This window comes from Panulirus ornatus, chromosome 2 (assembly GCF_036320965.1).
Source record: "Panulirus ornatus isolate Po-2019 chromosome 2, ASM3632096v1, whole genome shotgun sequence".
In the NCBI taxonomy this organism is placed as follows: Eukaryota; Metazoa; Arthropoda; class Malacostraca; order Decapoda; family Palinuridae; genus Panulirus; species Panulirus ornatus.
In genome coordinates this window covers 16695502-16710501 of record NC_092225.1, presented here as the reverse complement: position 1 = coordinate 16710501, position 15000 = coordinate 16695502, and the positions used below count along the sequence as shown (strand labels likewise).

The 15000-nt window shown below is 43.9% G+C and overlaps 1 protein-coding gene across 13 annotated transcripts in view; it reads right to left on the bottom strand.

Moving 5' to 3' along the window:
* The window catches only part of LOC139753686 (uncharacterized), a 661673-nt gene that overhangs the window by 348782 nt on the left and 297891 nt on the right, over window positions 1-15000 (bottom strand). For 11 of the 13 annotated variants that reach the window (XM_071670373.1, XM_071670454.1, XM_071670403.1 and 8 more), the window contains exon 1: window positions 2423-7130. The exons of 1 other annotated variant lie outside the window; for it this stretch is intronic. In XM_071670373.1, the coding sequence (XP_071526474.1) occupies window positions 2423-3266 (844 nt within the window). In that variant the 5' untranslated portion in view covers window positions 3267-7130. Of the gene's footprint in view, window positions 1-2422; window positions 7131-15000 lie in introns of those variants that run through there. One more of the 13 variants, XM_071670464.1, reaches the window with a different exon arrangement.

Below are 15000 nucleotides of genomic sequence, written 5' to 3'. Positions count from 1 at the left end.
ATGGATGGGTCCCAAGAAAAATGGAAAAACGTCTAGAAATCTTGAAAATTTTCCATAAAATATATGTTTCCCTGATAAAATGGAAAAACGTCTAAAAGTCTTGATAAATTTCCATAAATCATATGTTTCCTTGATCAAGTGATAAGTCAAAAGGATAACTATTTTGCCTCCAACCTCCTTTCATAGCTGGATCTTCACTACCATTAATTTCAAACCAAAATTCAGAAGGGAACAATGACATGAATTTTTTTTCCCATTACCCCAGGTAAACTGTAAGAAACATAAAATCAATACATGATTGAATCATTACAAACGACTACATCCATGACACCACACGTGTTACATGAGGCTGTAACGTTACTTACTGAAGATTAAACAGAAAAAACATATTGCAAATATGCAAGAGCGACATGCTCTCAATGGGCTGAACCAGGGCATACGAAGCGGTCATGGGAAACTACAAAGAGATCTATGGGAGCTTGGCTGTGGAGAAGGGGCTTATGGTTGCGGTGCATCATACACGATGACTATCAAGAAGCTGCGAGCAAATGAGGCCGTTCTTTGTCTATTCCTGGCGCTACTTCGCTACGTGGGAAACAATGAACAAGGGAAAAAACTGCATACACATGAGAATGGTAACCAATTGACGTCTACAAATGTGGTCCATTTGCATACATAAATGACCACCAATTATTGTATGGCTTTACACAATTTCCTAACAGAATTCCTTGAATGCTCCCTAATAGTCTCCTTTTAATTCACACTCTCTTATTTCTTTCCCAGTATTAACTTGTCCATGAAATTCCTTTGTCTTTTCCTGCAGGACATTTCTTATCTCCACGTCATTCTTCCGTCCTGTAAGGGGACCCTGGTCAGAGCACGAAGAACCGCACCATGGCAGCCAACCCTGGGAAAACCATGTTGGTGAGGATCGATTGGGCGCTGCGACATGGCAGACCTGGGTCTCCTCAAGCTCGATGGAAGTAGCAAGCGGCCCAGCGGTGTACTACCGTCATATGCCTGGAAGAAGGGCAGGCAGAGGGTGGGCGACGGAGCATGTAACTCCACCCAGACAGAATCACATTTACATCTCGAAATATCACCACAATACCTTCTTTGTCACAAATGATCCGGAGTTGTGGGACAGTGGGAGATGAATGTCCATCTGCATAATGACCTGGTCCCGCCCCCATAGCTCATCTATGTGACCAAGGATTTGAGGAAGCAACCAGCTTTCTACTTCAGCGCCTCATCATAGTTATCCACATAGGGTACGCGCAATGCAATATCGGCTCGCGTTCCTTCTCTGGTGAACCGGGAGACTGAGTAATTCAAACCCATCTTATTTAAATCAAAAACTATAAAAACTAAGAATCTTTATCCTTTTATAAGTTAATGTGAAACAAGGGCAGTTAAAAGACGCATTTCGAAAGGCTATAGAAAACAAAATTTTGTTCTCATGACCAATTCTTATCCTATTCCCCCAGGAAATGGACTCTATATATCAACTCAAGAGGTGAAATCCTCCATGAGTGTTTACCGAGATACTGGTGAAGAATCTTTGTATCTTACTATCAAGCATATATATATATATATATATATATATATATATATATATATATATATATATATATATATATATATATATATATAAAACGTCTCCCGCGTTAGCGCAGCGCAAGGAAACAGACGAAAGAATGGCCCAACCCACCCACATACACATGTATATACATAAACGCCCACACGCGCACACATACATACCTATATATTTCAACGTATACATACATATGCGTACAGAGACATATACATATATTCAATGTACATATTCACACTTGTTGCCTTCATCCATTCCTTCGCCACCCCGCCACACATGAAATAGCAAAAAGACAAAAAGGGCCACATTCGTCCACACTCAGTCTCTAGCTGTCACGTGTAATGCACCCAAACCACAGCTCCCTTTCCACATCCAGGCCACACAAAACTTTCCATGGTTTACCCCAGACGCTTCACATGAACTGGTTCAATCCACTGACAGCACGTCGACCCCGGTATACCACATCGTTCCAATTCACTTTATTCCTTGCACGCCCTTCACCCTCCTGTATGTTCAGGCCCTGATCACTCAAAATCTTTTTCACTCCATCCTTCCACCTCCAATCTGGTCTTCCACTTCTCCTCATCCTCTCCACCTCTGACACATATATCCTCTTTGTCCATCTTTCCTCACTCATTCTCTCCATGTGACCAAACCATTTTAACACACCCTCTTCTGCTCTCTCAACCACATTCTTTTTATTACCACATTAGTGTAAGCACATATATATATACTGGTATGGGCGTAAGTACATATACAACGGTATGAGTGTAAATACATATATATAGGTATGAGTGTATGTTATACACTAACGGTAGGTTTCCTCACCTTCCTGTCCAGGTATGGGCGGCGGGGGTCTCTGTGGCGGAGGCGGAGGCAGCGGCTGGCAGTAGGTACTCTCCAGCACGTAACCCCGCAGGTGCATCTGGTTGTTGTTCCCGGGGGCTGCCACCGGTACCTGCACCTGCACGGGGCTGTTGTACCCGGAGGCATGGTGCACCGGGCTGTTGTACCCGGAGGCATGGTGCACCGGGCTGTTGTATCCGGATGGGTGGTGTACCGGGCTGTTGTATCCCGAGGGATAGTGCACAGGACTATTGTATCCAGAAGGATGGTGGACTGGACTGTTGTATCCGGATGGGTGGTGGACTGGGCTATTGTATCCTGAAGTGTGGTGCACCGGACTGTTATACCCTTGGTTGTGGTGTCCCGGGCTGTAGTGTGCCGAGGGGTGGTGTATTGGGGTGAAATGTACGGAGCTGTGACTCACGGGGCTGTTGGGTCCCGGGCTGTGATGCGGGCTGTGGTAAGGGCTGCTGTAGGTGGTGCTGCAGAAGGCAACTTCGTGACCACACTTCACCTGGTGGCTGCGAACGTGAGCTGCGCGGCGGTGCGTTACGGGGCTGCAGGGTCCCGGCTGGTGGTGGACAGGGCTGCTGGCTGGGTGGTGAGAGGGGAGAAGCGGGGTGTGAGTGGGCGTATGAGGGCGTGAGGAGGAGGAGGAGTTGGAGGTCGGAGGGTTACACTGCACATGGGTCCAGTAAGGACATGCCTCGCCCTCGTCTTGTGGTTCAGGGAAGACGGCATCCAAGGGCGGCCTTGAGCCTCCTTCTTTCTTGTTCTTGCCGGTCTTGCCCCAGTTAAATAACTTGGTGCAGAACATAGGCGCCATTCTGCTCTGCTCCTCAAATTACAGCGCAAAACAGCTCGTCTGGGGAACCTCCTCCTTGATCGGAGGATAGCCGAGCTCCACAGGACAAGGCAGAGTCCTCTCTCAGGAGACAGCAGGCGCCCCTCCGTGCTAGCAGGGCAGACACCGCGGGCCCATCAGATCACACGCCAGTAAAGGACACAAACGATCATGGCGATCATCATTCCTCCAACGCGACTTGCATGGTTGCAGTGTCTTTGTTTACTGTTTTCTCTCTCACACTACACCACGGTGACTTTGCTACTGTGTCTCCCTGCTATTATAAAGTTATTTTCTTCAATCACAGACTTACAATCCAGAGAGACATGAGCGTCGACATGTTTTGTCATTCAGACCAGTTGCGGCCACATCAGTATTCACTTCCCCTTTCACAATACCAGCCAATCCTCGGGTCCTGGTACAGCCAGCTGGCATGAGGGGATTGTTGGGGCCAGTCCCCTCACTGCAGGAAGGTGGGGGGAGGGGGGTCGGTACCAGAGGATTGCTAGACACAAGGCACGAGGGGAGACAACCAGTTATTGTCTTCCCCTCACTCCTCTATCTCACTTAATGCAATGTTATTATTCTACTCTGTCTTGCTCTTCAGGGGATGCCATGTTGGGTCTCACAAGCCTTCATGGTCTCAAAATACTTCTCTACTTTAACCAGCTTAAGTACCCGCGGATAAACAAAGAGGGAGTGCATGAATGGCGGCCTTTGTTTGGCTCTTCTGAATGAATATTAGTTCGAGTTCTTCCTCCTTGATATTGTTAACCAGCGTTTCATTTCACCAACACTGAACTGTCGTGTCCTCCATCACTTGCAGTGACTGCTTCTATGCAGTTGCTCTTAAACAGAGGGTCGATTCAACCCCTCTCTCGACAAATGTTCATCTTCAGTTCATAAGCCCCAAAAGAATGTCGCTGACCCACATCTTTCTTTGCTACCAGTGACGGTAAACTCTGCTCGTTTTATTGACTTTCCTCTCACGCAATTCATGAGAATGAGCGCCCAAGTTCTGTTTCGGCCAGAGTGAACAACAAGCAGTCTGTGAGGGGCGAGGCGTGTGACTTAAGCCACCGTGGAGATCAGCTGCACTTCATCGCTCTCTCTCCACCTCTGCACCATGGCATTAACGTCACTCAACATCCAGCCATAAATCAAAGTCGATTTTACAACCTCCTCGTGACGGGATCCTTCACGTCACTCATATTACCCAAGGCGTCTCCTTCCCGCTACACTTACCTACACGAAGACACTTCTGGAAGCACGAATTTAAGTCTACCTACAGGAGGAAATGCTAGCGTTCCACATCAAACAAGAATCTTCCACGCCTCCGGGAGAGCTCCAATAATTCTTAGGCCCATCAGCTTAGAGGTTTACCGTCCTCTGCTCGGCTCCCAGCGGGGCATGACGCACTCAAATCCCCTCAGAGGTGCTCATTACTATTCCCTCTCAAGTTTCCACGGTTAGTTTACTTGCGAGGGGCGCGGGGGGTGTCAGGAAGGCCTCGGCTATCGTCTATCCTGACGGTGCTAAATGATCCAACTGGTGTCTCCAGTCCCTGGTCCTTCGGGAAATGGCAGCTCAGGGACGAACGCAACCCAGTTAATGTCTTAAGTCTGGATACACATGGTTCTAAGTTTTTGTATGTTGTGAGTAAACATACAACAGCATATGACTTTCCCGCGAGTATCAGTAAAAATCGAAGTAAATTCACAAGAGTGTAATAATGAGTATTAGCCACTGGCGTTAAAAATTCAATAAATTCAATCTACCTCAGTCGTTCCTAAAATGCTGTCAAACGCGTTTCTAATCATCACAACCCAAGCGCAAGAATTACCGTCTACAGCACTCGTCGCTCAGCAGCTCCACATTCGGAGAGATCTACTCATCAGCGTTCCCCCCAATGAATTATCACTTATATGCAGCTTCCCTCGTTCTTCCCCTCATTTTGATGGAAGGGAGAGGAAGGGGAGGGGAAGGAAGGAGGGGAGGAAAAGTTACAACATGGGTGACGCATCTCCCTCCTGTTCTGAAGCTTCGTCGTTGGTTTTCTCACTTTTCGTTTCCTCATGGTCGCGAAGTTTCTTCGGGACTCTTACGGTAGCTATTTCAAAGATCGCGGCCTCTCTGCCTATGATAATCTCCTCTAATGTAATTCCTCAATGAAATCTTTCGCTATTCCATCTCTTCGTCACTGGAAACAAAGTGTCGAGCTCCTGTGAAGATGTAAAAACTCACTAGCGATGGCACATCGACCAACTGTGTGGTCTTTAGGCAGCCACACTACACATCCCCGGTTCCTTTGTTGCCGAGCCCTTGGTCCCTCTCTGGCTATTGGTTCTGTTCGACTGATTCTGAGGCAAATCAGACAAAAACTCCCCCTTCCAATCCCACCCAAGGAGGGGGTTCTTGAGATTTACTGGCTTCAACAACTGGACGAACTTTTATGTGTAATCAGAGCGATGGTTTGTCCGCCGGCATCCAAATATTAATCAATACGTTCATCATTTTCATTCGGATCATAAGAAAACGTAAAGTTCCATCTCTTCCACTTCCTAATCTTTAATCCTGGCGAAATAATCAATCTCCAGGAACATCTTGAAAACCACCCGTCGCATCTGAGGTTGTGGCTTTTCGAGCTACATTCATCTATCTATCTGGAGGTTTCACCCTCACTATTCCCTGGCAACCATGACGACACCCAGGGATATGCCGCGGCACACTAGCATCCCGGGATGCCCAGAAGAATCATGCATATTACATATTCAGCATCATGCAGAGCGTGTGGATGAGGGGTCCCGGGCACCAAAGGGAGGTGAAGAGCACCACAACGTCACTCAGGATTTGTTTTATCTGAGGGAGGCGACGCGCAGGCCGTAGACGGTGAGGACCCTGTGCCAGACTGTCTCCAAGGACAAGACAGGCGTGTTACTCAAGGAAATCGTCCACTATGTAAGTCATATCCAGCAGCATTTTTAAGATGGACTCTACCTCAGGATGTGGTGGAGACAAAGGAAGAGCTCATTCTTCGTCCCTACACCTGAAGAATCTTACGGTTCCAGCCTCTTTACTTCCCCCTGGAGTGACCCAACCTTTCACAGCCTCTATATCACAGCCATCTTTGTCTGTTTCAGTATCTATCGTGTACAAGGAAATCAATGCCAAAAATAATTTTCATATCATCCAGTATCTTGCTGATCCCAGAAGTACGCCCAGAGTTGCAGGGTTTTAGCAAACTTCTTTCCGACGTGCAAGTGACCTTATACTTCCCTGGGGCCAGATATACGTGAACCTGTGATGACGATGACCTCTCCACCCCAGCCACGACTAGAGGCCCCTCATCAGCGCCGGAAGCAGCAGCAGCGTCAGCAGTATGAAAAACATGATCAGCACCGTGAAGAACCAGCTCAGGAGGTCAGCAGAGGTGACGCGGTGCAAAATGTCTACAATGTGCCACATGGACGAGGGTCACGGCGCCAACTACTGGCCAGGTTGGGGCTACCAGATGTTTTCCAACGGTCCTCCTCCTGCGAGGCAACAGCCGCGGCCTGGCGTGTTGGGTGCGCTGCCACTACTGGCTCATCACTGAGGCCTTTCCACAAGGGCTTCTTGTGGTGTCGTCCTAAAACAAGCCTTCTTCCTCGTACTTCAATCTTTACTGGCCTTATACTCCCTGAGCCTACGTTTGCAGAAGGAAGCTCTGATTCCGCTCAGAAAAATATGAAAAAAATCAAATCTTTATCAAACTGAGATAATGATCACCGAAAAACACTCAAATCAACTGTAAATTTGCTCTTACAAGAAATATAGTACACGGAGAACGCGGCGTGCACCTTCGACACGCACGGTAACAACCAAACTGAGGGGACAAGGCTGGGAGGCGGCAACCAACCCCTGGCCGGGAGCGACCAGTTGCCTATTACGATATTACGTCAACAAACCTTTGCAGACGGAGGAAATTACCCATCAGTATGGGAAAGATTCCCGTGAAATTACGGCCGAATCTAAAAGAGCGATAATACCTTACTGAGAACGAGAGACTCTTTGATGATAAATGGATTAAAATCACGCGTTGGCAACAACACGGCGCCTGGGAGAGCTCCTGCTATCCTAGCAAGCACGAGCCCAGCAGGCTTAACCCCGGCCTTCCATCCTTAACCCATATATCACCTGAACCTCACTGAAGTCTCGGTCATCATCATAGTGAGGGCCTGATGAGTGTAAGGGCATGGGTTGGGAGGGCTCTCGTCTCTTTTTTTTTTTTATCCCCCCCTCCCTTCGCTCTGAGTAGCGAGGGGAAAGAGCCGACCCTCGCTATATACCCTCAAGCCACGCCTTCCTGGACACAGACTCATCGATCTACACTGAGAAGCAAATTTTAGTCCTGTCGGCGCCATGAATTAAATTCATATGAATTAAGTGATCCACCGGACGAAATGAATATGACTAAACTGAACCTATCTCACACAACTCATAAAAGCATACAGGAAGGGAATATAAATTGCGACACCTTTCTATGAGGAAAATTACTTCAAAATTTATAATGCAATATACCATGCGTATGAAATATTCTCGAATTCTTTCAGAATTTTTGGGAATGATAATTTTCATATCAGGAGAAAGAAAATGTGATAGTAGGGGGTGGCGCAGAGGGTGGTGCGAAGGTAGGCAGCGAATGGTCGTTTGCTGCCATCAACAAAGGATACGTAGTAGCCTGGTTGGTATTGGTGGTGAGGGTCGGGTTACTTGTGTTTAATGGTCTGATAACCGTACCCTCGCCGCCCACCTGACCACCCACACCATCCATGCTCTCGCCGCCCACCTGACCACCTACACCATCCATAACATTTCGTCAACCATCTAGCCACCTACATCTTCCACACTCTCGTCGCCCACATAACCACTCACGCCAACAAAAGCATCCCGTCACCCACCTAACCACCCACATCATCCACACTCACGACACATACCACCCACCCCCAACACCATACAAATAAACATAGGCTAATGATATTCATACACTCGTTAAAATGCACACATTATATATATATATATATATATATATATATATATATATATATATATATATATATATATATATATATATATATATATATATTCCTATGAGTCCACGAGTAAAATGAAACACGATAAGTTCCCAAGTGCACTTTCGTGTAATAGTCACATCATCAGGGGAGACACAAGAGAGAATTATAATAGTCAGTTGATATACATCGAAGAGACAAGCTAGGACGCCATTTGAGCACGACCTTGCACATGAACACAAGTAATGAGAGAGAGAGAGAGAGAGAGAGAGAGAGAGAGAGAGAGAGAGAGAGAGAGAGAGAGAGAGAGAGAGAGAGAGAGAGAATTTCTATGAGCCCACGAGTAAAATTAAACACGATAAGTTCCCAAGTACACTTTCGTGTAATAGTCACATCATCAGGGGAGACACAAGAGAGAAATATAATAGTCAGTTGATATACATCGAAGAGACGAAGCTAGGACGCCATTTGAGCACGACCTTGCACATGAACACAAGTAATGAGAGACGGACCAGCGGACAGTACTGAACTTTACGACAGATGTGGGGAATGTGCCAGAAGTATACAACCGTTGTCCTAAAAACCGATTCGTGCTGACTGCTGATCATTAGCATAGGAAAACAGAAAGAAAAAAATGATAAGGTAATCTATAATGATCCATATGGATAAGTTCACGTTTTCTGACAAAAAAAACTGATAAGGTAATCTATAAAGATCCATATGGATAAGTTCACGTTTTCTGACAAAAAAAAAAAACTGATAAGGTAATCTATAATGATCCATATAGATAAACACGTTCACGTTTTTCTTGCAAATTCCGTCTTCAACCATTTCCTGCACAAGACGTAAAAAAAAAAAAGAAAGAGAAAACACTCCCGTTGCTAATATGATTTTCATATTACGAGACAAAATATTTCTTTTCTTTTTTACTCGGGTTTTATATGTCTCGAAAAATAATTATTTGTAATTCATTAAACAAATAAAAATAGCTTTTAATTAATGGAATTAACCATGTCCATTTGTTTTCATGCATAACTTTAATGCATATATATATCCAAATACTGTTACAACTGTGTTACATAACAAAATTAAACAATAAACATTACCCAGGGAATAAAAGACATTAAAAACCAGCTTTCATGTCGTTACACATACAGGAAATGATGACATTTGTAACACGACCCTCGCGCATTATAACCCCTTGAGCACGAGGGCACGATCTGCGAATACGACCCTTCACCACGACCCTTGAGTATGACCCTCGAGGACGACGGAAAGCCTTAAAAATATGGTTTCGCCTTGGGATCATGACAGTAATGCCCTTGAACGCGACTGTACGACCCTTGGCTATGAAGGCGTAAAACTCTTGACCTAACCTCACCAGACCTGACCTGTAAGGGTCAGGACAAAGGCCCAGGTCACCATCATATCCAACAGTCATACCGTCGCACTCAAGGGTCGTACCATCATGTTAGGGTCGTACCATCATGCTCAGGGGTCGAACCATCGCTCTGAAGTTACATAACCCAAAATAACCCATCCCCCTCCTATATCAAATGTATCCCCACGATTCTATTATAAGAATATACAGTTTATACCTTAGCACTACGCTTCTGCACCATCATCTACCCTCACTATATTACGAACAAAACATCACTCTACACATGGCAATCTCCCATCACAATCTACACATACACACAGTCAACGAAATATATATATTTACATATATTAAAAACACGAGTGGTTTAATCTTATTTATAAAACCATGAATTTAAGATAACCCACTATCGGCACTGATGCATAAAGTGCATTAGGCACGTTCTCTTGAAAGGTAACAAGCGTATTAGCATTCAAATTGGATGGTAACTAGATGCCTTCAGCCTTCGTATCCGCAGAGGTGGAGAAAGATAGATAAAAGAAAAAAAAGAAATAGCAGAGAACCAACAGAAAACGGAAGTTTCCTCTTAGAACCAACAGAAAATGGATTTTGTTTTGTTTTTTGTTTATCGTTTTTTTTTCGCTTTTCTCATACTCAATTAGTAAAACAATAATTATCATTTTTCTTTTGACTGATGAAACTGCAAGAACCCTTCAGGCACAATGGCCATGAAATCCTCTCTCTCTCTCTCTCTCTCTCTCTCTCTCTCTCTCTCTCTCTCTCTCTCTCTCTCTCTCTCTCGTTAACATTTTAGCACGACGCTACGATCCTCGAGAACGAAGGTACGACCCTTGAGACAAGACGGAACGGTACGGCCCAGCAGAACCACGGTACCATTCTTGGATCACAACGGTGCGACGGTACGACCCTTGAGCGCAGGCAGCGACGGTACGACCCTTGAGCGCAGGCAGCGACGGTACGACCCTTGGGTATGAGGACCTCATCATGGCCTTTGACCTGACTTCTTAAAGGCCCTGATCCCTTAAGGGTCAGCTCCCCCCCCCAAAAAAAAAAAAAATTAAAATAGGCCCCGTTCATCGTCCAACACCATCCAAGGCTGTACAGTCAGGCTCAAAAGTTCATCGTCCAACACCATCCAAGGCTGTACAGTCAGGCTCAAAAAAAAAAGAATAAGCTAAAGTCACTGCAAAGGTTTCCCTTACCAGCTGTTGAGGCGGAGGACTTCCACGAAACTTGTGGCCGGGATCGATCAACGCAGGAGCAACACGGCACATATCTGGAACTACTACTACACACACACACACACACGCCCAGGAAATTCCCAGCAGTTTCCCATCCACAACTGTATCCTCACCCTCCCCTCATTTCTATCGCCGCAGTCACCATCCTGTGTAACACCATCACTGCAAGAATGGTGTTGGTGGTGACAGAACTTTACGATAAATAATGATAATAATAATAATAATATGAACATACTACCTCCAGACATTATCATGATAACGGATCTGACACTACTCTGCAAGAAGCTAATAATCGATGCCTTAAATGAAGGCCAAAAAGGCATTCAATTGCCCTTCGTATAACCTCAGGGGCAATCAGTGTTGAGAATACGGAGTGACGAATTCGGAAAGCCAAACAACCTCCTTATAAATCACCCATATATGGCGTCTCTGGTCCACACCCTGTCTCCCATACGACAAAACTGAGACTTAAAATACATCATAATCTATTTTTAGGGCAGCGAATGAGAGACGCTGGCTATCATATTACGCCTTCGTAACAAAACCCAGGAGAGCTGTGCCCCTTCGAATCGAAGGCCCCCCTTAGTCTCGCGGTTCTGAAGAAAACGGAGGATATACATCATTGGCAAAGGACCTGATACAAAGAAGGGGTCTTAATGGTGTTAGAATTATATCTAGACACCTGAAAGGTCGAGGATCATTTCGGATGGGGTTACGTGTTAACCATGAAGGTCGAAATGATCCTGGTAGTCTGGTGGTTGATAGCTGCTCTAAAAGCCCAAATAACCAGCTAACAACCAACCCCCAACAAACAACCCACCTCACCAGCCACTTAGGAAACTACAAAGAGGTTATCATCTCGAAAACCACAGGTCGGTGGGACGAAGTTCTTTAAAGACAGCTTACATTCTGAGACAAAAATGATGTTCTTTGTCCAAAATCTCTGGCTCACACAGAGCTTATCATGAACTAAAGGATTATTACAGGAAACTACAGTATCATAAATGAAACTACAGTATCATCACATGAAACTATAGTATCACTACAGGAAACTACGGCATCATCACATGAAACTACGGTATCATCACATGAAACTACAGTATCATCACATGAAACTATAGTATCACTACAGGAAACTACGGCATCATCACATGAAACTACAGTATCATCACATGAAACTATAGTATCACTACAGGAAACTACGGCATCATCACATGAAACTACAGTATCATCACATGAAACTACAGTATCACTACAGGAAACTACGGCATCATCACATGAAACTACAGTATCATCACTTGAAACTACAGTATCATCACAAGAAACTACAGTATCATCACATGAAACTAAAGTATCACTACAGGAAACTACAGTATCATCACATTAAACTAAAGTATCACTACAGGAAACTACAGTATCATCACATGAAACTAATGTATCGCTACAGGAAACTACAGTATCATCATATGAAACTACAGTATCATCACATGAAACTACAGTATCATCATATGAAACTACAGTATCGCTACAGGAAACTACAGTATCATCACATGAAACTACAGTATCACTACAGGAAACTACAGTATCATCATATGAAACTACAGTATCATCACATGAAACTACAGTATCATCACATGAAACTACATTATCATCACATGAAACTACAGTATCATCACATGAAACTAAAGTATCACTACAGGAAACTACAGTATCATCACATGAAACTAAAGTATCGCTACAGGAAACTACAGTATCATCATATGAAACTACAGTATCACCACATGAAACTACAGTATCATCATATGAAACTACAGTATCACTACAGGAAACTACAGTATCATCACATGAAACTATAGTATCACTACAGGAAACTACAGTATCATCATATAAAACTACAGTATCATCACATGAAACTAAAGTATCACTACAGGAAACTACAGTACCATCACATGAAACTAAAGTATCGCTACAGGAAACTACAGTATCATCATATGAAACTACAGTATCATCATATGAAACTACAGTATCATCACATGAAACTACAGTATCATCACATGAAACTAAAGTACCATCACATGAAACTACAGTAACATCACATGAAACTACAGTATCATCACATGAAACTACAGTATCACTACAGGAAACTACAGTATCATCATATAAAACTACAGTATCACTACAGGAAACGACAGTATCATCACATGAAACTATAGTATCACCATAGGAAACTACAGTATCATCATATGAAACTACAGTATCATCACATGAAACTGCAGTATCATCACATGAAACTACAGTGTCACTACAGGAAACTACAGTATCATCACATGAAACTACAGTATCACTACAGGAAATCACAGTATCATCACACGAAACTATAGTATCACTACAGGAAACTACAGTGTCATCATATGAAACTACAGTACCATCACATGAAACTGCAGTATCATCACATGAAACTACAGTATCACTACAGGAAACTAAAGTATCATCATATGAAACTACAATATCACTACAGGACACGACAGTATCATCATATGAAATTACAGTATCATCACATGAAACTGCAGTATCACTACAGGAAACTACAGTATCATCACATGAAACTGCAGTATCACTACAGGAAACTACAGTATCATTACAGGAAACTACAGTATCATCACATGAAACTACAGTATCACTACAGGAAACTACAGTATCATTACAGGAAACTACAGTATCATCACATGAAACTACAGTATCACTACAGGAAACGACAGTATCATTACATGAAACTACAGTATCACTACAGGAAACGACAGTATCATCACACGAAACTATAGTATCACTACAGGAAACTACAGTGTCATCATATGAAACTACAGTACCATCACATGAAACTGCAGTATCATCACATGAAACTACAGTATCACTACAGGAAACTAAAGTATCATCATATGAAACTACAGTATCACTACAGGACACGACAGTATCATCATATGAAACTACAGTATCATCACATGAAACTGCAGTATCACCACAGGAAACTACAGTATCATCACATGAAACTGCAGTATCACTACAGGAAACTACAGTATCATCACATGAAACTGCAGTATCACTACAGGAAACTACAGTATCATTACAGGAAACTACAGTATCATCACATGAAACTACAGTATCACTACAGGAAACTACAGTATCATTACAGGAAACTACAGTAACACGAGCCTACAGGATATATCAATGTACTCTTGATGAAATTCCTATTCTTAGTTGGCATAAACATGTCTCAGAATTGTCTCTCGCTCAAGAACTTACGAGAGAACAATATATATATATATAAAGGTGCCTGTAATGCGCTGAGGACGCCATATGGAGACTGAAAGGGAGGTTAACAGGTTTTTCCGACTTTAAAACTGATTAAATACGTCCTTCTATACACGGATGAGTCTGTAATCCTTACCTATACTCAACTAATTCCTTTTTCAAAAGGCAGGTGTTCAAAAGGCAGATCCTAAATGACCTTTGTATTTTACTTCTTTGGGTATTTAAACCTAATGTAAAACCTGGATTCGGCGAGAACTTTGGTCCATGACTGAGGCCTTCGACTGGCAATAAATTACCCACATACACACACACACACACACACACACACACACACACACAGTTTCATGCCCCTGTCTGTCTTTTACAGTCACAATTGAGGCTAAAAGCAGTTGGTTATGTCCAAAGAGCGACAGAAACTATCTAAACAGCTGTTCAACAGTCGACGGAAACTATCCAAATAGCTATCCAACAAGAAACCATCCAAACAGCTGTCCAACAAGCGACGGAAACCACCCAAACAAACAGATAACAAGCGACAGAAACCATCCAAACAAATGGATAACTACAGCAAACTACAGATTCCATTCCCTCAGCTGGCTGACCAACCCCCGCCGTGCCACAGCACAGGGCCTGAAACAGCCATCTGCTGCCCCAACTCTCCAGCAGACTCTGCCTTGAGGCGACGACTCTCCTGGCGGCTAACGTGGGCGTCGAGG